At 42.5% G+C, this 25,053-nt stretch overlaps 1 protein-coding gene across 5 annotated transcripts; it reads left to right on the forward strand.

Annotated features, from left to right (window-relative positions):
* The first annotated feature begins 381 nt into the window (after window positions 1-381).
* si:ch211-89o9.6 (gastrula zinc finger protein XlCGF53.1) lies at window positions 382-24,000 on the forward strand. 5 transcript variants are annotated; one of them, XM_036517320.1, is made up of 8 exons: window positions 382-782; window positions 6,429-6,541; window positions 7,152-7,254; window positions 7,708-7,829; window positions 15,197-15,299; window positions 15,538-15,659; window positions 21,519-21,621; window positions 22,147-24,000. In XM_036517320.1, the coding sequence occupies exons 1-8, from the start codon at window positions 500-502 to the stop codon at window positions 23,151-23,153; spliced, it is 1,956 nt and encodes a 651-aa protein (XP_036373213.1). In that variant the 5' UTR covers window positions 382-499; the 3' UTR covers window positions 23,154-24,000. The 5 variants fall into 5 exon arrangements, with proteins under 5 accessions (XP_036373213.1, XP_036373210.1, XP_036373212.1 ...); XM_036517317.1 differs by lacking the exon at window positions 382-782 and adding an exon at window positions 4,272-5,453; XM_036517319.1 differs by lacking the exons at window positions 382-782; window positions 7,708-7,829; window positions 15,197-15,299 and adding an exon at window positions 4,272-5,453.
* The last annotated feature ends 1,053 nt before the right edge of the window (window positions 24,001-25,053 follow it).

Consider the following 25,053-nt stretch of genomic DNA (forward strand, 5'->3'; position numbering starts at 1 on the left):
GTCAGAGTGACAATCTGAACCTTTTTCTTAAACAGCAAAAAGTCGCGCTTTACTTCGAATTTTTACGGTACAGTATTCATACCGTTACGCTTCTTCCATAGACCGGAAGTAGTATTTGCAGCGTACCCGACAGCAGCCCCGTTATACGGGTTCCAACATTTTCTTTAAAAATAAAAGTCCCGCAAAAAGCCCTATAAGTCAATGTCGATTACAAAAAGTCAATTTCGTATATGGCAGTCTACAAATATTATCGTTCCGGGGTAAAATGTAATATTTCAAGCATTATTTTCAGATTGCGCGTGTAAATGAGAACTTTTAGTTTGACGTATGTCGTAAATAACCGGGAAGTACTCCTTGTTGATGGCTTGACGTTGGTGCTGGTCCTGCAGATACATTGCTGTATTGCATTTTACTGATTAATGCTCGATGTTCATCGTGCTAAATCTATAGGGCCTCTCCCAAAGATTTCATTAAAGCGGTACTGTAGGGTTCTGGTATAATGTCGAATCGTGTTTTACACAAACAGTTGGCGTCCATCATGGAAGTATTGGCGAATACGGCCGTAGCTGAAATATGCCAACTCGTAGACGAGGGGTATGCAGTTTTACGGCTGGAAATTTCTCAAAGCCAGAAAGAGAATGAAATTCTCCGGAGCAAGTTGCAGATGTTGGAGCTGCGTGTCGCCAGAGGATGCACGGAGAGAATAAGGATCCGAGAGAGTCCTGTGAATTCCCCATCCGACGGAGCTCAGCTCTGCGCTCAATTAAAGGGCAGCGCAAGGGGTAAGCTGTACTTAGTTTACTGACTAAACAACTATTGAGCATTTTGCATCTGATTCAATGTAAGTGTTCGTATTGGTAGCCGATCGTTTCCTACCAGATCTCTATTAATAGCCGTTACTTCCAAATAGTAGTTCATTTGTTTGAATAGAGTGACGTCGTTATGTCAAACTACCCAGTGGTTCCCCCACCGACGAACACTTACAATTATCTCAAGCAGCCACCGGATATACGACTGTTCAGCACACTGGTCAACCAAAGTATTTCTGATGTATCACGAATGTCTTGGTTTCATTTTGAGTCCTGGGTATCCAACTGGAAGTTCAATGTATAGCTAAAGTTTTATATGTTGTTTTAACGAAACAACATCGGGGAACTAGGATAACAGTATTATACCAATGACAATATTATTATCTATTAATCATTAATATTAACCTATAAAAAATTCCACATGTTCTTTAGTAGCTGGTGGACATAAGGTCGAGGTTTGGATTAATAGGAAGCATTGACCAGTGGCGAACCGTCAGGGCCTTCAAGGTATTCAGAGAAGGCCCTGGAATCCTCAGATGAAAAAATAAAAAACGTATCTGATTAATTCCATAAATAAAATAAAATTTAAATAAAATGAATAAATAAAATAAATAAAAATCGTCTTTGTGTTGCTTATCTGTAATATTACAGTGTTACTCCGACTTGTATCCGTTGTTTTCTGTCCATGCACTGCATTTTGAGTGGTTTTGTGTTGGAAAAAAATGCAACCAATCAGATATTTTTCTACGGAGTCCCTGGGGAGGATATCCTGAATGGAGGATATTCTCCCCAATGAGCGTCAACATTCGTAAACGTGTCTAAATTGATTTAATCTTACTTCATGAACTATCTATCGATCTATGATTGCTGTCAGCTAACCTTCCTTAAAACAGCTGCTGCATGACTGCATGATCGCCCGAGTCCAGCGATGCGTTAGCAACCTGCTGTCTGGACCTCCCGTCTCTGTAGTAACCACCCATGCTTGGTGGTACGGACTCTTCAGGCTCTGGCTAGGCTCAATATCCGCTTTTAAATAAATGTATTTGTCTACAATCTTTACCAGAACACGTCCAATCCTATTGCTGTGAAGATACTGATATGCTTTGGAGCTTTTCAGGTTGTTCATAGCTTCTTCGTCGCTTGCTAAAGACTTGACAAAGTAACTAAAAATACTACCATACGTAATTCTTGGCCACTTTTTCATATCATCTTTCCATCCTTCTATGGTAGAAGGGTGGGGTAGGACAATATCAAGTCGTTTTAGTACGTTTGGATGGACAATTTGGTCGCTAATCATATTTGGATTCGTAGCCAATGGGCATATTCTTGCAGATTTTCCCACGGCTCCAGGGCACAGTTGCCAAGTGCAATTATTATAAGCAACTTTGGGCTTGTTTTTCTGTAAAGTCGCTTACAAATATTGGTAGTCGTGGGTTGCGGTTTTTGGGCTTGTTTCTAAAGTGTAGTTACTTTGGCCTTACTCCCTATCTCCTGTCTCTCTCCACTATACCTGCCTAATAAAGCGAAACTGCCTGGTTTGTCCTGTTGCAGGATCCGTCCACAACCCCGTTCCCTCCGCCCCTCCCCTTCCCCATACAAATGAAAACAAATCAAATTCGCGCGATTGATGGTTCGTCAATGATGGAGTTTCTTTAGCTAGTTCGCAAACAATGCCAGTGAATAAGTGGGCGAAATACGGAAAATTACAACAAAGAGTGGGAGAAAGAGAGTGGATTAAAAGACTGGATTCGATTCAATTGGGGGATGATTCAAAGGCAGTGTGCAGATTCTGTAAGTGTGAAATGCGCGCACATCATCCAGATCTTGTTCAACACGCCAGCACTGATAAACATATAAGAAACGCAGCACCGCTCTCGTCAATGAGGCTTACGGACGTTGGATTCACGGTCTCAAAGCCAAACGAGACAAGACAGAGAAGTGAGCTGAAGGTAGCAACCTACACAGCCTGTCACACATCCATTAGTTCTGTTGACCATCTCGGCGAATTAACTGGATCTGCTTGTGATAAAGAAATCAAAATGCACCGGACCAAATGCACAGCGTTAATCAACCATGCAATTGCTCCATGATATCAAGATGTCTTGATATTCAAGATATCTTTATTTTGCCTTCACTGATGTAATTACTTGGCCAGTTCGTTATATGCAACTACTTTCATTTTCATTCATTCATTTATTGATTCCTCGTTTTTTGTTGGCCAGTTGGTTTTATTCAACTTCTTTAGAGTTAAAAAAATGTAAAATTACGGAGTTACGGTATTTTTTTTGAAATGCCTGCTTATGAAATGCAAAATAAATTCATACATATATATAAATTGATCAAGTGGCCTCTCTCACACTCATTGTGGTAGGTAAGTGTTTTTTTTAGAGCCAAGTCGCATCTTTTGGGCTTGTTTCTCTTGCGAGATCTGGCCACACTGCTCCAGGGTATTCCAGAAGACCCGCTCAGACACGAGACTTAGCTTAGTGCTAACTAGCGATTAATAGCCGACGTCGCAAATGGCAACAGGTGGAGATGATATTGTCGCGGATTTATTATCAGCGCCCTTTTCAAGACGACCGTTCAATGAGAAGATGGACATTGTTACAAAAGGCCGCCCAACGCCCGAACATCTCGAGCTCAATCAACCATCAAATGCAGGCTATGTTCGCCATTTTCAGGCTAGCAACTGGGAACGATACACTTGGCTTACAGGCTCAGTTCGACACAGGAGGCTCTACTGCTGGGAGTGCTTGTTGTTTGGGACCGACAAGGGTGCGTGGAATTGGAAAGGCTACGAGAATCTTAGCTGTTTAACTAAGGCTGCACAAAAACACCAAAACACACAAGGTCATCTTAAGGCAACGATTACCATGAAAATGTTTGGAGACACAAGGATTGGTCTACAGCTGGACGAACAGAGGCGGAGAGAAACGACGATGCACAATGAAAAGGTGAGAAAACATAGGGAGATTTTGAAACGTCTGATCCACTGTGTGATTTTCCTTGGGAAACAGGAGTTACCTTTCAGGTGCCATGACGAGGGCAGAGAATCAGCAAATCGTGGCAATTACCTGGAGCTACTATCATTTTTAGCGGATTATGATCCAGACTTGCACTACCATCTGTCCACATCCGAAGTGTTTATTGGAACCTCAAGTCAAATACAGAACGATTTGATAAGTGCTGTTGCTGATGTGATGGGTGAGACCATCAAAGAAGAAATAAGGAAAACGCCCTTTGCAGCTGTAATGCTGGATGAAACAGATGTCAGCCATACTGCACAGCTATCGCTTGTTCTTCGTTTTGTAACAGACAGTGGCGTGAAAGAGAGGTTCATCAAATTTGAGGATGTGACAGGGAAAAAACGGGCAGAGGACGTAGCAGCCCTGGTCCTTGGATTCTTGGAGGAATATGGATGCATGGACAAACTTGTAGCCCAGTGCTATGACGGTGCTGCTGTTATGGCCTCGGGGCTGAACGGAGTCCAAGCCAAGGTGAAGGAAAAGATCCCACAGGCGCTTTTCATACACTGTTATGCACATGCCCTTAATTTGGTTTTATCTCAAGGTGTAGCAAAAATTAGAGAATGCAAAATTTTCTTCTCACACCTTTCTGGCCTGGCTGCGTTCTTTTCTAGCTCGCCAAAACGAATGCAGCTGCTTGAGGAAATATGTCAGAAGCGACTGCCAGGAGTGGCAGCAACCAGGTGGAATTTTGCATCAAGATTGGTGTGCACTGTATTTGAAAGGAAGGATGTTCTTAAGGATCTGTTTGATTACATAGTTGACCACCATGATGAATTTGAAGATACTGCCATACACAGTGCTGATGGCTTCATATCAAACCTGCGCGACTTTGAATTTTGCTTTCTGCTTTCAAGTTTTAGCGAAATGTTTGCACGTGCAGATGTGCTTTTCGACATTTTACAGAATAAGTCATTTGACGTGCAGTTTTGTGTGGCCAGGGTGGATGAGTTTTGTATTTGCATTGAGGGGCAGAGGGAACGTTTTGATCAAATATATGACGAGACTGTGCAGAACACCGGGGTGCCAACTGGACGGAAAGCCCACGGAGATTCTCGCTCACACTACAGGAAGCTGCATGATGACATTCTTGACAACATTTTAAATCAAGTGCAAAATCGGTTTGAAGATCACAAAAAACTTTCATTCCTTTCCCTTCTGGACCCCCAACAGTTCACCAGCTTTAAGACTACATTCCCTGAAACTGCCTTCTCAAGCCTGACAGACAGCTACGGGCCGCACTTTGACTTGCCACGGCTGAAAACGGAGCTGTCCGTGATGTATTCTATGGTAGCTTTTCAGGGGAAGAGCCCATCTGACCTCCTCCTCTTCCTCCAACGTAAAGGACTGTGTGACAGCATGTATCAGCTATATGCACTAACATGTTTAGTTTTAACGATCCCTGTCACCACTGCATCTGTGGAAAGGGCATTTTCCGCCCTCAGACGGATAAAAACATATGTGAGGAACACCACAGGACGATCCCAACTCTCTGCATTAGCTTCCATAGCTATTGAAAAGCAGGTTCTCATGGATCTGAAAACCAGTGATCAGCTTTATGACCGGGTTATTGAAAAATTCATCCAAAAGGATAGGAGGATGGATTTTGTCTTCATTGGTGAGTGAAGCTGAATTTTTATTGCTGGTTTTGCTACGGTGTTGCATCTCGTTGAACTGGTTGCATTTTGTTTCCACACACTTGTTGAATGATTGTTGAATGTCTGCCTTGAATTTGTTCAGCATTGGTTGTGCTTTTAATTTGTGAGTCTTGACTTGGTCTTTCTTTGCATTGGTAATTGTTACAAAGGTGTGCTTGTGTGGCAGCCATTTGTCTGTGTAACATCGTTTTCGTGGCTGAGTGGAGTAATTATTGTGTGTAACGATGTAGCGAGCTACCTGTGTGAATGCAGGTCACACATAAAGTGACTGCCTCTGTGATGTCCGAGTGTGTGTGTGTGTGTGTGTGTGTGTGTGTGTGTGTGTGTATGTGTGTGTGTGTATCCCCCAAATACCTTACTGCCCTCAGTCCCCATATCCCCCAAACACCTCACCACCCCATATCCCCCAAATACCTCACCGCCCCCACTCTCCATATCCCCCAAATGCCTCACCGCCCCTCGCTAATGATGCCTGACCCTCCTGCCTCTATGACTCTCGAGACACTCGATTATTCCTCTTTATTAGCCACGATGGCCTGACCATCCCACCCCTGTTTTCTTAGTCATAACTCAGTTCTTCCTACATAATTCCCCAGAAGCCCAGCAGCAAATGGGCCCCCCACACAGAGCCTTTCCCCCCTCCAGATCAGACAAAAAAGAGGAGTTTTTTTTTTTTTTTTTTTTTTGCCAGTGTTGCTGCCTGGGTTTGCTTTTTTCATCATAATTCAGGTTAAACTGTTAACCACTGTTGTTTGCAGTATTAAGATCTGTTTTGTTATGCATCTGCATTTCTAATGTATGCTTGCAAGGTACTGTGCATACTGTTAGTAGACCAAAGTAAAGTAAAATATATTAGTCATGATAGAAAAAAAAGGAAGAATTTTTTGTAAGTACATGTGATAGATGTTTAATTTCCCTCTTGGCTGTTCCAGCAGAGAGTTGTTTTTCCTTGGGCCAGCAGGAGGACTTCAGTGGGACAGGTGATGGAGAGCCGAAGCCTGAGGGCAGAGAGGACAGTCCTGTGCAGCCAGGCATCGATAGGGAAGAGGTTAGTTCCTCCATCCTGTTTGCAAACAAACTCAGCTCTTTAAAAAAAAAATTAAAACACTGTGGATGCACAATGCTTTATTTAATTATTTAAGTTTTTTAGCATTGAACAGCTCCTCCTGTCCTTCTAGAAACTGCCTGCTTCATGTTGAAAGTTATGTCTCACATTTTTGAAGCTATAAGTGTTCTGATTTGCTGGCTCATTAAGGAAGTTCTCAAAAGGGCTTGGTGGAAACAGGAATGTCCATAGTTAGCATAACAATGCAAACCACACCCGGACTTCCTGTTACTGTTCAGAACCTCCACAAACAAGGAAATACAAAGGACAGAAAAATGCCACAGGTGCATAACTGGTCATACTGTACAATATCTGTGGTCTCACTGTTTAGTCATTCCTTACCAGATCAGCAAAGGTGCAGGAAAAAATGTTTTGCCCAAAGCTTGAGATGCCACAGCTGAGATGTAGCAGTACCTTGCTTAAATCATGTTTCAAGCTTGTTTGTTCTTTTCAGTATATAAGCTATATCCTAGGCTGTGCATGCTTATTTCAGGGACTGTGTGTTTGTAAAGACGAATCCAGTCAGACTGACCACCTCATTCCTCTGTTACAGAGTGCAGACATGGAGGAGGGAAGGACTGAATCACTTCTTATAAAGGAGGAGAGGCTGGAAGAGGACAGTGACCCACAGGGAGAGATGAAGATCAGGGAGGAGAGTAAGTGTAGAGAGGAGGGAAGCATTTGAGCTAGGGTATCACTGTGGCAGACAAGTAGCTGTCAAAACCTATAGCAATATATGTTCGGAGTTATGTATCAGATGTATTATTATTTAGTTATCCAGTGTGACTTGCTTGTCTTACACATATACTGTTCATTCATACAGCTGGGTAAGTGCTCTAGTAAAGGGTATACAGGGGTACCTGACCTGGCAATCAAACCTGCAAACCTCAGGTTAATGTGCTTTCAGTGGTAGTGCTCTGGCTAACTTGAATACCTTAGATCTCACAGGTTAGGCAGACAGGTTAATGTTTAAAAAAAAAGGGAGAAAAACTATTTCAGTTCAGTAATTTGTTTACGCAGACATGAGAGTGATAAAACACAGAACAAAATGTTTCAGCTGTGAAGTTTGCTCTGTTTTCTTTCTGAATAGTCCCCCCCTTTCCCTCCAGGAGCTGTGGAGTCGAGGGCGGGTGGTGGGGAAAGAACTCCCATTCAGGACACACAGAATAAAGCAGCACAACACACAGAGGAGCTCACTGAGCAGCACAGGACCAGACACAGTGCTTGGGAGGTCAGTGGAATGGAGAACGTCCCCAAAGCAGAACCAGAGAATGAGAGTGTCAAGACACTCCCACATGTAGGATCTGAACTCAGGGCAGAACTATCAGGACTGGGCGGTTTGGACTCTGAGTATGCAGTGTTTGAAATACCAGGTCAGCCGGGGACCTACTTTACACAAGGGAGTCCTGACACAGAGACCGAAGATCCGTCTTGCTCTTATGCCACAGAGCTGGACTCTGAGAGCCTGTCGTTTCACTCAGAGCTGCAGTCGCTTGCTTCTACAGGCGAAGGTGCTGGGAACAGTCTGTCATTCGGTTCTCTGGATGTAAAGCCAGAGGCTGTAATGATGGACTCCGTTTCCGCCGAGGGGGCTGAGATGCATACAGTTTGGAACAAAGAGACAAATGCAGATAGCACCCACAGGCAGCATAGTCTTCACAAGGTAGAGGAGAACAGAAGGAAAGCAGAGCCAGTAGTTAATGCTAGCACGTGTCCACCATACACCCAAATGCAAGCTAGAGAGAAACTGTTCATTTGTACATACTGCGGGAAGGGTTTTGACCGTCCCAAAAAGCTTGAAATACACCAGAGGATCCACACGGGAGAGAAACCATTCAGCTGCCCACTTTGTGGAAAGCAGTTTGCTCAGTCGTGTAATCTTAAGAGACACAAGATTGTTCACACGGGAGAGAGACCATACAGTTGCACACAGTGTGGAAAGAGGTTCAGCCAGTCGTGTCATCTTAAAACACATCAGAGTGTCCACACAAGGGGCAGACCATGCAGCTGGAACAGATTCACAGAGAAAAGGTCCCTCAGATTACACCAGCATAGAAAGCACCTCAATGTGTGAAGTTTACAATATGTTACATTTTCAGGGATAGAAAAAACATATTATTAATAAATAATCAAGATCTACCATTCACTCCATACCTCTCTGAATACTCCAAGATTAAGCATGCTAAACTCACAAATTGAAATGGAACATTCTTGATGTTTTAAGTCCTGAAGACAGATATTTCTTACAGTGTTATAAAGAACATAAAAATGGCTAACCCACCCTTGATAGTTTCCAGGTGTTGTTTTTTGTATTTTCAGGTCACATTGTTATAGTACTTAAAGTCCATTGCAGTGGATTGTGATTTAAAATAATCAAAGTCGCACTGAAACTTCATCCAGTTTTAAGTGTTCTGTTACCTACACTTTTTCTAATATTTGTTGTCTTTTGCAGTCCAACACAGCTACTATGTTTTGCCATCATGAATATGCAATTCATGGAGAGAATTTTGTATAGCCAGGCATATGAACGTAGTTGCATTAAATGTGTAACATTAAATGCTTCACTCATGAATATGTTGGTCATCTTAGTAACTACTTACATACTACTACTGTTTTTTAGAAGGATTATTGTCAAAGCTGAATCAATAATATCAACATGTTTTGCATACGGATGGTAGACATAATATTTAGTTATACTAATAATAGTTCATAATAGTTAATATTAACTGTTATTAGTTAATAATAGCTACCCCTTCCATGTGTTACTGCCAAAATCCCTATTTTTGAGTCATTCTGTGTTCTACAATAATGGTTACAGGGTCATTCAGTGTGAAATCAGTGTTGATTTTGGCATGATCACCGCAAACCTTTGCCCCCTTGAAGCATGGATCTGATGAAAATTTCACAACAAACACTCAAATAGGCTTTGTGATAGGCCTCCTGCTCCACACACACACAGAATAAACTTGATGAATTACACAGAGATAAATGAATTACTCAGAAAATATTGCTATTTATTCATTACTATAATACATTATGTTTTAGATACGTTAATAGATGGCTAGACAATAAATTAGTGAGGCTGTGTTGAATACATATTACCAGCCCATGCACACCGAAGATCACAACAAGACCACTGCTGCTGCATATTACAAATACCTGCCAGACAGAACTCAATATCAAGATTATCAATACCAGATTTCAAGTTCAGTGAACTTCAGATTTTTTAATTTTGTAATGTCCGGTTTTGCCCCAGACACCATCAAAATCCAATTGATTTCATGCAGAATGATCTTATGCAAAGATTTTCTTGTCTCTCATAGATTGTGTCTGAGTTTTTTTGGGCATGAATAAAGGTTTCTGAAAATACTCATTTGAACCATACCGTTGCGCTGTTTGATTCAAATGGCTGTAACAAAATCTGAAAAAAAAAAAAAAACATTCCCGCACTGTGGTTGACCATAGCGAATGTTTTTGTTTGTCTTACTGTCTTGGCAGATGGCCTTATCCACGTTGACTTGTTTTGTTACTTTTATACAGAATTTGTCCATCTGTGCAGCTGGGTATTGACCTGAACTGATACAGGCGGAGTGACTGATGCAGCTGTTGCTGAGAGCTACACTGCAACCACATTGCAACCTGCGTAAATCATTTTTCACGCAGTAATCCTTGTGGTGGTCAAGCAGTCAGACATTAACAGGCAATGAACACGCACACTTGCACACAGTGGAGTGCACTTGGGAAATGTCTCGTCACGCTGTTTTGTGACACTTTCGTGACACCGTCACTCTGGATAATAGCAGCTATTAAATGACTAAATGTAACAGTAAATCTTTTCCTAAGTGCGTGTGGGATTCTCATTCTCCCTCCCTGCATAGTATTGCCTGTGACACCCTCACCCTTCACGTGCTTTAGTGTAATAAGCTAGTTTACTGGACTCGGCTGAGTTTAGTGTGTTGTCATTATAAAACCATAGCTTGTGGTAACCACAAGAGCAAGAAGTCATTATTTTATGTTATGATACAAGCCAACAATGCACACATTTCCCCGTATCATAAGGCTCTCCTCTCCTTACTGTCGTATGAGTCAGTTTAAGACTCATGCTGTGTCTGTCTGTGGTCCCCACACCGTACTCATGTGTTTGTTGTGGTTTTGTAGGGATGAGATTAATCTCCTCGTTCCTCTGTTACAGTCTGCAGATGCGGAGGAGAAAAAGCCTGAATCACTCCTCATCAAAGAGGAGAGACCTGTAGAGTTCCTGGGAAACAGTGACCCACAGACAGAGCTGAATTGCAGGGAGGAAAGTAAGTAGAGGGCAGGGAAACCCTGTACAGAGCGGCAGTGAAGGACTGCTGCTGATCTTACCTCACGCTGAATTTTAAACACAAGCAAATAATGTATATACTGCAATAATGTGCAAGTTGCGTAATTCTGAGAGAGTGAACAGGCATGGCAGTATGGTCACCAATTCAGCAATCTGGCCATTGCTTTGTCCTCTCAGCTGATGTGTTTCTAATATACTAGTTAGGTTTTTTCCTAATCGCAGTAGTGTAGCATAGTTGTTAAGGAACTGCACTTGCAATTATAAGGTTGAGGGACAATGGTGCTGTACCCTTTAGCAGGCCATTTCAGTAAGCATCCAGCTTACTGGATAATACTGGATAATTAATGGATAATGTGTAAAATGAATGCATACCTTTCATTTTCACCAGATAGGAGTGTCTGCCAAGCAAGTAAATGACAGGAATATTTATATTTGTTCCAGCCTTCCTTCATGCAGTTATGCAACCAGGTGCTGGTGGTGAAACTGCTCCCTTTGCTTGCACACAAAGTACACCTAATGAGGCAGACAGACCTCCTGGAACCACACACGGTGTTTGGGAGAGAAGTGGATTGGAGAACGTCCTCAAAGCAGAGCCTGAGAATAATAGTGTTAACAAGACACTCCAGCACAGAGGATCTGAACACAGGGCAGGAAGACTGAACAGTCTGGGCTCTGAGAGTGTAATGTGTGAAAGAACCAGTCATCTGGGGACGTGCTTTACACAGGGGAGAGCAAACACAGAGACTGAGGACCCGTCTTGCTCGTACGTCACGGGAATGGAAGCAGAGGGCCTGTTGTTTCACCCAGAGCAGCTGGTCTCTACAAGCGGAGAAGGTGTGGTCAACAGCATGTCGTCTATAGATTTGAAATCCAAGCCTGTAAAAAACTCTGTACCCATTAAAGTAGCCGCTGGGGTGCATTCTTTCTTAAACAAAAGGGCAACGTCCAAAGTAGCTCATGCGAAATACCAACTTTACAGAGAGGCCAGGGAAAGGGAGAAAATGCAGCCAGAACATGTTGCCAAACTGTATCCTGCCCATACAAAACTCACAGCGAGAGAGAACACAGCGAATGCAAAATCAGGCGCCACATCTGCAAATGGATACACTTCCTGTGACAGTTTCAGAGCAGCAAAAAGCCACTGCAGAGCTGGTACCAGAGACAGGTTATGCATTTGCACATACTGTGGGAAGAATTTCAATCGTCCAAGAAGCCTTGAAATGCACTTGAGAGTGCACACAGGAGAGAAGCCGTTTAGCTGCACACAGTGTGGCAAGAGCTTTAGTCAGCTGTGCAGTCTTAAAACGCATCAGAGCGTTCACACAGGAGAGAGACCCTTTCGTTGCGCGCAGTGTGGGAAGCGGTTTGCTCAGCCAGGTTATCTCAAGAGACATCAGACCGTTCACACAGGCGAGAGACCATTCAAGTGCACACAATGTGAGAAGAGTTTCTCTTTTTTAAGTAATCTTATCAGACACCAGAGTCTCCACGCTAGTGGAAAACGTTCCACAAGTAAACTGTGAAGGAATATACTTGGTGTCAAAAGATGCTTAGTGTATCACGCACACATGCGGCAAATTCACATATATAATCTGGAAAATTACTAAATGTCTCTTGTAGCAGGTGCATTGACATTTCATTGACTGAAATGACATGTGCTGGATGTTTGTCACTGCCAGAGTTGTTGAGGAGGTCAGATCTGATGCTCACAGGATGTGAGCCTGTGCCTTGCTACAGCTGCAGCCTTGTGGGATTCTCATTCCTCTGGCTGAGACAAGCCGGCGTGGGTCTGCTCACCGGTCGCTAAACCCTTTCTGCCACATGCCATCCCAACTCATCCTGCAAGGGGTCACCGGGACTCCAGTCCGGCAGCATCCACGACAACGCTGCCTGGCAACAAAGATGCACAAGCAGCAACAGGGCGTATTTCCCTGCTGGAACGTTGACCCCTGTGTTTCTCTCTGACGTCCTTCCAGCCTGGCAGTCACTGACGTAACCTCCCAGATTGTTCAAGTCTGGGACCATCGGTATGAAGGCATTGATCTCTTGATGTGCGGGTGTCTTGGTTCCTTGCTCTATGATGGCGTGTCGTGAATGATCCCTTGAACAAAATGACTGCAAAAAACATTGGTATCTCAAGGCTGTATGCTTTATTCTGTAAACATCTGTGTGTACTTAAAGATTTCATGATGAGTGTATTTCAGTGGTGTTACCTTCTTAAGAGATCAGTTTTGCTTCTTACAGGAATCCTGAGGTGCAGACCATGCCAGGAAAAAAAAAAATTGAGGAAATCTGAATTATGGAAGAATATGAGTACATTTGTACATAAACAATATATACCATGACCAGTGAATGCATGCATGTAATCTGTGAGTTATTTTTAATCATTTTATATTTGTACTGATCCTCCTATCATTTCAAAAACATATATACAGTACAATTATGTTATCAAATGGTATGCATATTTTAGGTATAATAAAGCTTTTTTGATTTTAAAGTGTATAAGTGTGGTGTGATAATTATGTGTCTGAAAACTGGTGAAAAAGAAAATTTGGCAAACACTTGAGCAAGGTAAAACCTTAGCAAATGAGCCTGTGGTGTGATCCGTTTTGTTCCTCTGTCAAAAAAAAAACATTAAAATAAATAAATTAATTAAAAAACCAAATCAAACCACATTTAAATTTCATGACGTGTGGGGTTAAAACGTAACTGAGTGTGATATAAGTATAATCAGTAATTTAATCAGTAATCGGTAATTTTCAATCAGATATCTTGGTGCAGTAAGGCTCACGTTATCAAATCAAAATTTGGTGTACCGTAAACATCAATTGTTTTGCGGCTGCTTTCGAGTTTTTACGGTACAATCAATATTCCATCACCATCTACCTCTGCAGTCCGGAAGTTAACGGTGTCGCGCACCAAGCCGTTTTGTTTATTATTACGTTGCATGAAGATAACAGACTGCAAACCCTTTAATTTCGTTTATTAGCTCTTGGTTTAAAGAGCATCTCCTTAAGGTTTCGATAAAGAGGCGTGCCGCGTCGCAGTGCCATGTCGATCACTGTTCATAAACAGATAGCCTCCATAATGGAGGTGCTAACTACTGCGGCGGTTGCAGAAATATGCAAACTTGTGGATGAGGATTACACTGTTTTACATCTGGAAATGTCTCAGTTCGTGAAAGAGAATGAAGCACTGAAGAAGAAATTAAAGATGTTGGAGCGGAGGGTTTTAAAGGAATCCATAGAGAGAAAAGAGGTGCAAGAGAGCTCAGTCACTCGTCGCCCCTTTGGAGTGAAAGTTCGAGGTGAATCAAGAGCAACTACAGAAGGTGAGTTTCATCAAGCTGGATTTAGTTGGCGTTTTCGTGGTTAAACGTTTTGCAGCCATTAACCAACCATTCGCTGCAAGGGTACCTCCAGAAATCGAAGAACTATGATGTAACACTATGCGGAAGGAGAAGAAAAAGATCCTTTATGTTTCTTCGCTGCGTTTTGATCCTGACCCGTCCAAGCCTCGTGTACAAATAGTCTGCGTGTCATTTTACCCGTACACACATGCGTGTGTTCTTAAGTTTAGACCTAGTATAATGCAAATGCTTATGCGGGACATACCCAAGTCCCTCAAATAATACATTCCACCTGCTATGGAAAAGACAGCTAGGCTGTAGGGGTCTTGGGTAGGAGAGTGAAGCTCACCACCATCAAAAAGGAAAGTAGTTCAGCATCCATATTTTCGCCACACGTTTATAACGTTTATGTTTCCCGTCTTTATTTTGAATTGCGCTTGTCCTGTTCTGAGGTCAGGCACATATAAAGCACTGGATTTGATATGATCATCTTCAGTAGTTTGACAAAGGTTTCCTCCCGTTTTCAGAGAGCTGTTTTGAGGCTGCTGGGAAGCAGATGGCTGGAGACCTGTGCCGAGCTGGTGACCCCACAGGTGCACACGAGGAGAATGACATGCAGCACTCTGCCACCACAAACGCCAAGGTCAGCTCATCTGCGCAGCCAACATCACTACACCTGTTCAGCTAACATAGACTCACCTGTTCAGCTAACATAGACTCACTTACACAGCCAACATCAGTGCACCTGTTCAGCTAACATAAACTCACCTACACAGCCAACATCAGTACACCTGTTCAGCTAACACAGACTCACCTGTTCAGCCAACATCAGCGCGCGTGTTTGGCTAACACTGGCGCACCTGTTCAGGCTAGCATCAGTTGATCGGATTGCGCGGTAGTGTTTAGCTTTCTTTCTCTGTTACAGAGTGCAGACATGGAGGAGGGAAGGACTGAATCACTTCTTATAAAGGAGGAGAGGCTGGAAGAGGACAGTGACCCACAGGGAGAGCTGAAGATCAGGGTGGAGAGTAAGTAGGAAGGAGGGCAAATACTGAATAGCCCACAGGACAGAACGCTATGTTTACAATTTATGGGAGACAGCAAATTCATGTTACTACCTGTATTAATGTTAGGAGGGAGAGATGTCAGAGGACAGAGAGCCCAGGTGTGTTCTAAATAGGTGGGGTTTTAACCTTCAGTGGTAGGAATGGTGTATATATATATATGGTACTAATATTTACATTGGTTCTCACCTTCCCCCTCCAGGAGCTGTGGAGTCGAGGGCAGGTGGTGGGGAAAGAACTCCCATTCAGGACACACAGAATAAAGCAGCACAACACACAGAGGAGCTCACTGAGCAGCACAGGACCAGACACAGTGCTTGGGAGGTCAGTGGATTGGAGGACGTCCTCAAAGCAGAACCGGATAACAAGAGAGACATCCAGGGACTCCAATATATAGGATCTGAACACAGAGAAGGACGACAGAGCAGTCTGGACTCTGAATGTGTCATGTATGAGAGAACCAGGCATCTGGAGGATTACTTTTCACAGGCCAGTGCATATACTGAGCCTGAAGATCCATTTTGCTCTTACTCTACAGAAACAGACTCAGAAAACCTGTCATTTCAGTCCAAACTGCAGCTTGAAACAGAAGATGCTGTTGGTAGGAGGCTTCCACTGAGCTCTCCTGATGTGAAAGTAGAGGTTGTATCGACAGACTGTGTGTCCATTAAAGTAGAGGGTGAGAAGGGTGATGCTTGGAACCAAGGCACTGCGTCAGGGATCCTTTACACACAGCACAGACATTACAATGAAGACAGAGAGACCGGGCAAATGGAAAGTATTTTAAACTTCTGTCCCCCAGATACCCAAATGGCAGCTGGTGAACCCACAGCAGCTGCAAAATCAAATGCACGGGATATGAACGGATATTCCCTCTTGGAGAAAAAGTGCGCAGCCTCGAAAGGTTTCAGAACTCATCGTAAGGTCTGCACGAGGAAGCGAAAGTTTATTTGCAAATATTGTGGGAAGGGTTTCCCTCGGGCAAAAGAGCTTGAAATACACCAGAGGGTTCACACAGGAGAGAAACCATTCAGCTGTACACAGTGTGGGAAGCGATTCACCCAGTCATGTAATCTTAAAACACATCTGAGTATTCACACCGGAGAGAAACCATTTCGTTGTCTGCAGTGTGGAAAGAGGTTTGTTCAATCAGGTTATCTCAAAGCACATCAGAGAGTCCACACGGGAGAGAAACCATTCAGCTGCAACCAGTGTGGGAAGAGATTTGGGCAGTCGTCTTATCTGAGATCTCATCAAAGTGTCCACACAGGGGAGAAACCATTTAGCTGTGCGCATTGCGGCAAATGTTTCACTCGTTCATGTCATCTTAAAAGACATCAGAGTGTTCATGTGCCTGGTGATTGTACTGATGTGACCTTATACTGATATACCCTTGTGTCTGAGTAAGCATTGTTAAAAATAAGGTGAGTAGACAGTTACCTGCATACTGTCATAGACATGTTTTCCTACAGTGTGGCATAACTGAAATTATACCATAATGGTATATGTGCAAATTGAGATGAATCTATTTCAGCCTCCTTTCCACTCTAGAGCTGGAACCAGGCTACTGCTCATTATATTCCTTTCCCACAATGAAGCTGGAACCAGCTCTTTCCATCCAGGGACAGATTGTTTATCATTCTCTTCTTCTCTAGACATGTTGTTGCCAGACTATTAAACAGAAAAAAATACAGTTTGTAAGTACAGGCAGTCATCCCTGCTGGGGAAGACACCAGCTCTGCATATGATGTATGCGGTGCATATGCATATGGTGTAGTTTTGGTGGTGGGCACGTCAGTGGAAAAGCATTCATGCTTTACCAGGGCAGACAGCTTTGGCTCAAGCCTGTGCTACCCTGGTTCCAGCTCTGAAGTGGAAACAGAGTGCAGGATGCACAGTGGGTGGCGGCTAGTGGGTCTGTTCAGCAAGAACAGATCGATGCAGTGCTAATGATTACAGAAAAGGCTTCACAATCATACCCTGTGGTGCATTGTGGGTAGTGCTGTCACACAGCCTTTGTTTCTCCCCTGCCCTTTGGCAAACCTGATTGTTTCTTCATCACCCTGCCCCCTCCCTTTATCTCCTGAGCCTACAGAGCTGATACCCTGCCAATCACACCAGAAAGGGTCAACTGGCTTGACCAATAACACACAGTCATTGGGTAAACTTGGGGTGAGTGACACATCAAAGTGGGTAAGGTATTGAACTCTGGAAGAAAAGAGGGTACTAAAACCTGTACCAAAATATTTTTATCTGTAGACCTTCAATTTATCTGTTGTTGAGATGTATCTGGTTATATATTAGATGACTGCATGTTTTCCATCAGTTATTATTGGAAAGAATGATTTCTTGTATTTGCAGCAACTAATGTAACTTTATTTTTAAGTGACAGTTTATTGACTACACTACAAAGTCATTGTAGCAATGTATATCCTACCCTTTTAAATTATGTAAGAGGTGTTTGTATTCCTATTCTTTGGAATTGAAAAATAAAATTAATACCTGTAATCAATAGTCTAACATACAGTGTCCATAAATTTAGTCAACAGTATGACGGTATGCAATGTTGCATTTTGGTTGTGGTAGATGGAGAAAAAACATTGTTACAATGTTATCCCAACATTGTGTTGGACATAAGCAGACCACAGCCTTACACAGCCTCCTCACAGTGATGCAGCGTGTTGCAGTAATGCTTTCTTCCAGCTGTGCCTCTCTCCCTTTCATCGGGGATTCCCTCAAATGTGGACATTTTCTGACATCACTGAGTGGGCCACATTCCCATGGGCTGCTATTGTCTGTTATACTTGTGAGTGTGCAGGAAGTGACTGTGTTTTAATTCTGTGTACATTTATAAAGGTCATGTGTAGCTTTAGATGCATACGAGTCTTGCATCTTGTATGCACACAGACCAAGGTGTAAAGCTGTTGAGTACTGAGTGTGTGATACCAGCAACCTTGTGATTAACTGTGATGCAGTTAGTGCACAGATTATCCGAAACTGTTCCAAAGGACCGTTTGAGAGACTGTAAAGCTGTAAACAGTGTGGGGTATCTTTCCCTTGTTCAGAGAGACTTAAGACACCAAAGAGTCCACGCAGAGAGAAGCCACTCAGCTGCAGAGAGACTATATCCTAGTCTGCAGCGTACACCTGTCAGCAAGTCAGGTTATCTGTTTCCCACACAGAAGTGAGACTGTAGGGCTGCACACATTTTGGGAAGTGTTTCACTGTTTCATGTCATCTTTAAATACATCAGTGTGTAAAAGAGAAGACATTTACATGCACGTCGTTAGTAAGCTTTGTGCATGTAGCTGAAACGTTGCAGGAGACCTGGTAGTTTAATTTTGCTATGAGAAACTGTTAATGAGAAGACTGCATGACAACATGATTTATGTGTCAAATGTAAAGACAGCTGTTATTTGTATGGTCTATACTGTAGCCAACAGCATGTAGTTTAAAAGTTAAACAAGACATTTAATTGGACTAATTTATGATAAAATTACACAAAAGTTTTATTTCACCAGATGCTCTGTATATGATATCTCAGATATCTCAATAATTGGCCATAATTGGGGTCTCTTATTCCTTCATTGAATGCGATCACCATGGAAGGAAATAAGATTAATGTGGGTAATTTTGCAGGTTTTGTATTCTGTAACTGAAAGATGCAGTTCCTCGAACACGGCGCCCTATAAAAACGTGTAATAGATTTACGAAACATCAAAGATTGGATGCAGCGTGAGACACAAATGCACCGCCATTCATTTCCAGTATTTACGGCTTTACGTCGAATGACAACGGCGTCAGAGATTGTACGAGATCTTATTCTTACAGCAAAATCCTCTCAACGAACTTTTAGAATCGGACTACTTTCTTTTATTTACGATGTAAACACAATATATACGGAAAATTTCACGTGTCCAAATTTTTTTTCAAATACCAACTATAAATTTAAGGTTTTATTGCCCAAAAATCCCCAGACTAGCACATCTAAATAATGTAACTGCACGTACAGCTTTCTTCATGGGGACTATAGTCATATAGCCATAGTCGTTGTAAATGAATTACACCGTGGTCATCACCTCGACTCAACTCAGTGGGTCTTGGGAGCGCCATGTGACGGTGTTTCGAACGATATAACCGGAGATTACACTCTCGTTTCACCAACATCTTTGGGCGTCATTGCCAGGGTGGGTGTACTTAGCAACAGATCCTGGATCAGAATCAACATTTATACTACATGGGATGGGGTTAGGTTTGGGAGTCCACGGCTGATCTCAGATCTGCTGTAAAGGACAGAGAGTGGCCGGGGGGCCTTTCCTAGGCAGTGCGGAAATGAAAACGAACTAGATGATACACCACAACGGTACCTTGCCAGTCATTTGAATCCGTTTGGTCTTTCCAGACATCGTGAACAAACATCTCCAGAATCTCCAGAAGACATCTTGAATTAGGGAGCGAAGAAGGCGCATATCGGTAGCTAGTGGCTGCTCGCTGCAATGTCGAATTGCATAGCATTTCATACACAGATAGCCTCCATAATGGAGGTGCTAGCAAACGCGGCCGTGGCGGAAATCTGCAAACTTGTGGACGATGGATATGCGGTTCTGCGTTTGGAGATGTCTCAGAGCCAGAAAGAGAACAAAGCTTTAAAGAGGAAACTTCAGATGATGGAGCTTCGGATTGCGGGAGGGCTTTCGGAGAGAAGAGAACAGGAGACCTCCGTAAATAATCGCCCCCACGGAGTTCATGGTTGCGATAAATTCAGAAGAACAGGCACCGGTAAAGCTAGTGAGCTAACATTACTTCGTGTTGTTTAGGCCATAAACGCTAACATTAGCCACGCTAGTATGCCACTTAGAGGGAGACATAAGTTTGCTTGTTATCTGGTTTAGCTGCGTTTAAACCTTGCAGCCAACTTTGGTTGGGTTGGGTAGCCAACTTTTGTGGTACTTTGAAAAACCTGATGTATAAATGACACCGAGCAATGGTTTTAGTTAATGTATTGCTTGTTTTTCAGAGGGCCATTTCCCAGCCGAAGGCAGAGTCCCCGTTAGACCGCTGGACAGTCTCGGGAGAGATGGAGAGACCGCAGCCGTGGATGGAGACTTCAGTCCGGTACAGCCAGCCGGCATGAGGGACGAGGTCAGCTCAACTAAGCCAACATGTGAACTGCTGATCAACAACCGAGATGGCATTATTTACAAGAAGAAACTGCGCTATTCTTTCCCATCGTGTTGTTTTCGCTGAAATTAAGGATGAATTTCAATCCTCCGTATGTCCTGTGCATATTGGAGAATTGACAATAAAGTTGACTTTGACTTTGATGAACGATACAGCCACAGAGAAGTTTCAGCTGCAGTGTTGCATTAACATTTCGTTTGACAGCTACCAGTGAGTCTCTCTAGAGCAGTGTTTCCCAGTACTGGTAACGTCAACAGGGAGGAACGTATTTTCTTCATATGACCTTTGAATCGGTATACTAGGTTTGATTGTGTGTTAGATACAAAACAGGTCTTAACGCCATTTAAATAGGACTTGCTATTAGTTCTTTGATACATGTTTGTTGGAAATGTGTTTTATCAGTTGTCACAGGGATGCAAGTAAATGTCTTCTCTAAGTAAATTGCAGGCTCCTAAAACTTAGCTAAAGGTACAGACGGGTGTCCAGCATTATTCAGAATAATACGTTATTCAGTGGGACCTATAACTGATTAAGCTTAACTGAAACAGCGGCACCAAGACGAAGGGCAGAAAAAAAATCTGCAACAGCGTATTTCTTTAGCAGGGACGTAAAAGTAATTATTGTAAAAAGTAATGTCAATGAAACCAGATGGAGAGCTCAGCCGTAACGAAGACCAGCATATGCAGGGATACCTCTCAGTTGCACCCATTGCTACAGAAGATTCTTTCCGAATTTAAACATAAACAGCATTTCACTGTGTTCATGTGGGACATAGACAGCCTGTCTGAAGACATTTCAGATTGTTTTGCCATTCTTAAAGAAGATTTAAAAATTATTTGTGTATTTCTTACTCTTGGATTACTTTGTCCAGCATGAGTCCATAATCACTAGGTGTGTCATTGATGTATTTTAGTAGACTTTAAAACTAGTTAATGTGTATTACTAAACATTGCATATTGATCTGTTTCCAGTCAGACTGACCACCTCATTCCTCTGTTACAGAGTGCAGACATGGAGGAGGGAAGGACTGAATCACTTCTTATAAAGGAGGAGAGGCTGGAAGAGGACAGTGACCCACAGGGAGAGATGAAGATCAGGGTGGAGAGTAAGTAGCTGGAGGGTAACACAGGAAATAAACTTTAAAATCAGCACATCGATATGGTTAGCCATGCCCTGTCCTGTTCCCATTTCTTCCAGCAAATTCAGGCTTCAGCTTTAAGCACACATTTATGACATGTCTATTTTGCAGTTTACAGTTTTGATGTATTTATTTAACAGTATAACAAAGCTTCATTGAGGGCCCTTTGTAACTCACTTGGTATTAGTCCGTCTGCTAAACAAAATGTGAAAGAAAAATTACAAATAACATGGGCCTGTGTAAGTGTCCAGAGAGCCTGAGTGCATTTCATTCTTAGAAAGAAATCACATAAAGAGAGAGAGAGAGGGCTTCAATGGTAGAACATTTTAAGTGAACCAGTTTTCAACTGTATCAGTGTTAGTTCACAAAACAAATCTGGTTGACAGTGATCAATGGTTCTTTTGGCAGCATTGTCATACTGTTGTAGATTATTTTGTGTTTTGTGGATTCTCTTCTCAGTAACATGTATGTTGCCTCTTGTCTTCCCTCCAGGAGCTGTGGAGTCGAGGGCAGGTGGTGGGGAAAGAACTCCCATTCAGGACACACAGAATAAAGCAGCACAACACACAGAGGAGCTCACTGAGCAGCACAGGACCAGACACAGTGCTTGGGAGGTCAGTGGATTGGAAACTGTCCTTAAGACAGAGCCAGAGAATGAGAATGTCAAGACGGTTCAACACACAGGATCTGAACACAGCACAGGAAGACTCAACAGTTCCTGCCCTGAGCACTTAATGTGTGAGAGAACTAGCCAACTGAGGACTTTTTTTACACAGGGGGGTGGTGAAACCGAGGCTGATGATCCGTCGTGTTCTTACGGTACAGAGACAAACTCTGAGAGCCTGTCGTTTCACTCAGAGCTGCAGTCGCTTGCTTCTACAGGCAAAGGTGCTGGGAACAGTCTGTCATTCGGTTCTCTGGATGTAAAACCAGAGGCTGCAATGATGGACTCCGTTTCCGCCGAGGGGGCTGAGATGCATACAGTTTGGAATAAAGACGCCATTTCAGGAGAAATTCCAGCACAGCACAGACAGTACAGTGAAGACAGAGACAGAGAGGATATGCACCCAGGGAGTGTGGACATGTGTGCCCCATATCCACAGCTGGCAGTGGGGGAGAATACAGCACTGACACACATCATTGCCCCTGATATAAATGCACGTGTTCCCTTTGATAAAAATTCCCCTGCATCAAAGGGTATGAATACCCAGAGACTGGGCAGAAGAGAGAAACTGTTCATTTGTACATATTGTGGGAAGGCTTTCAATCGCCCAAAAAAGGTTGAAATACACCAGAGAGTCCACACGGGAGAAAAGCCGTTTAGATGTTCACTTTGCGGAAAGTGGTTTGCTGAATCAGGTAATCTTAAAAAGCATCAGAGGGTTCATACGGGAGAGAAGCCATTCAGCTGCACACTCTGTGGGAAAAGATTTGCCTGGATACGTAATCTCAAAACGCACCAGCAGAGAAACCATACACCTGTGTGTAGTGGAAGATGAGTTTCTTCAGTTATGATTGGTGAGAGGGGAAAAAACCTTAGCAACCAGTAAATGTACAGTATGTACATGCTTACTATCCATGATTCACCTTTAGACCATCCTGTCTCTAGTGTGAGTTTTATATAATTTGTGCTGGATTTTGGCATTGTGTGCATGGAACATTATTTAAATCCCTTTAGTTCTCCTAATGTACACTGAATTCACTAATGAGCAGATCACGGACATCAAGTTCTCAGTACTGAATAAGCTGACTCTGAAAAATGATGACAGTAATGGTCAAAAATCAAAATGTGAATGTAGATCGTTATTTAACTGTCCCTTTAGACTACTAAGGTCATTCTACATCACTCTACATTGGATAAAATAAGAACCACACTTAGTAATGTGTATTAGCACCTTGAAAATAAAGTGTGATATTTTTGTCAGTTTTAAAGGCCAGAGCAAGTTTTTGTTGCCTTTTTTAAAAACTAAAAACCCTGTATATGTGTTGTTTAAAAAGCAAAACAGGTGACATTAATTTCAAGTGCAAGTCTCGCCAAGCTAAGCCAGAAATGTTGGGTATAAAAATTTGCGAGCATTAGTGCAATGCTCAGCGGCACATGTGAATGGGAAGAGGAGGCATGTCTGCAGGATCTGTGGGATGAAACAGACCCAGTTTACACACAGTTGTATACCTGTGGGTAGGAATGGTCAGTAGCTCACCCCAGCAAATAATGTAAGGAAATGTATCTTCCAAACCACCCTTGAGCTTGTAATTCCACACTGAGAAAGAACTTACTATATGCAACGCATCCTGGGTGTATCATGTCAGTGACAGAAACAAGGGATTCTGGGAGTTTACAAAACAACGCTGCATCTAGTTGTACATGAGAGAGAAAATAGTCTTTAACTTTTTAACCCATTTTGGGATCATGGACTGTAAAAGTGTCTTAGATTTGTCTATGTAGTGTTGGTATTTAAAACACGTGTTTACTTGTTTACCAAAATCAAAAACATTCTTGAGACTTGGACGTAAAGAATCACCTGTGTGGATGTTGTTGTTTATGCATTGTATTGAAAGTTTGAAAATTTTAATAAAATAATTGATCACAAATGAAAAAAAAAAAGTTTCTTCCCGACTGTTGAGCTGTTTGATTGAAGGGGCAATACATCAACTCATTGTACTGGGTGGAAGCTGAGTCATTCCTGGTACAGAGGATCACTTCTGGCTGTGAATACACATTCCCTCCCTAAAGCGCATACCCTGGGGTCTGTGATTCCCCCAGTTTTTATTTTAAACAAATCCTCTCCAGGTCAGGGAGGCACGTAGCCCACATACCTATAGAGAACATAACACGTAGTCCTGGGGCAGTTCAGGTCCAAAGGGTTAGAAAAGAGTGCTCACCAAATATACTGTACCCATCTTCACATCAACATATAACTGATAGTGCTCAAACATAAGCTTGTCATGGCCATGTTTATCATTTTGCTCACATTTGAATTGCATTGACTATTTTCCCAGATACTCACATATTTCTTCACAGATTTATATTGTGTGGTAGCAACTGGAGTTTTAGATGACACGCCTTACGAAAAGCTGTCAGGTAGTTTCCATGCAGTTTGCAGCATTAGTTGTTCAAGTATTTCTGTCACACTTAATGTATGTGGAAAAAAATAATAATCTTTGCCAAGCATTAGCCTTCACCAAAATGTCATTTCTGTGTTGGTCAAGAACACAAGTCTTAATGGAAAAATATAATGAAAGAAGGCTTCAGTGTCTTAATAATAATAGTATAACATCCGCATTGTTGTACATCCTACCACTTTCCCCTGACAATGTCATAGTCTTCTTATGCTACTCACTGCACTTTGTCATACCCAATATAATAAACTGGGTTTCAGACTAGCTTAGCTGTAGGTA

This window comes from Megalops cyprinoides, chromosome 22 (genome assembly GCF_013368585.1).
Source record: "Megalops cyprinoides isolate fMegCyp1 chromosome 22, fMegCyp1.pri, whole genome shotgun sequence".
Lineage (NCBI taxonomy): Eukaryota > Metazoa > Chordata > Actinopteri > Elopiformes > Megalopidae > Megalops > Megalops cyprinoides.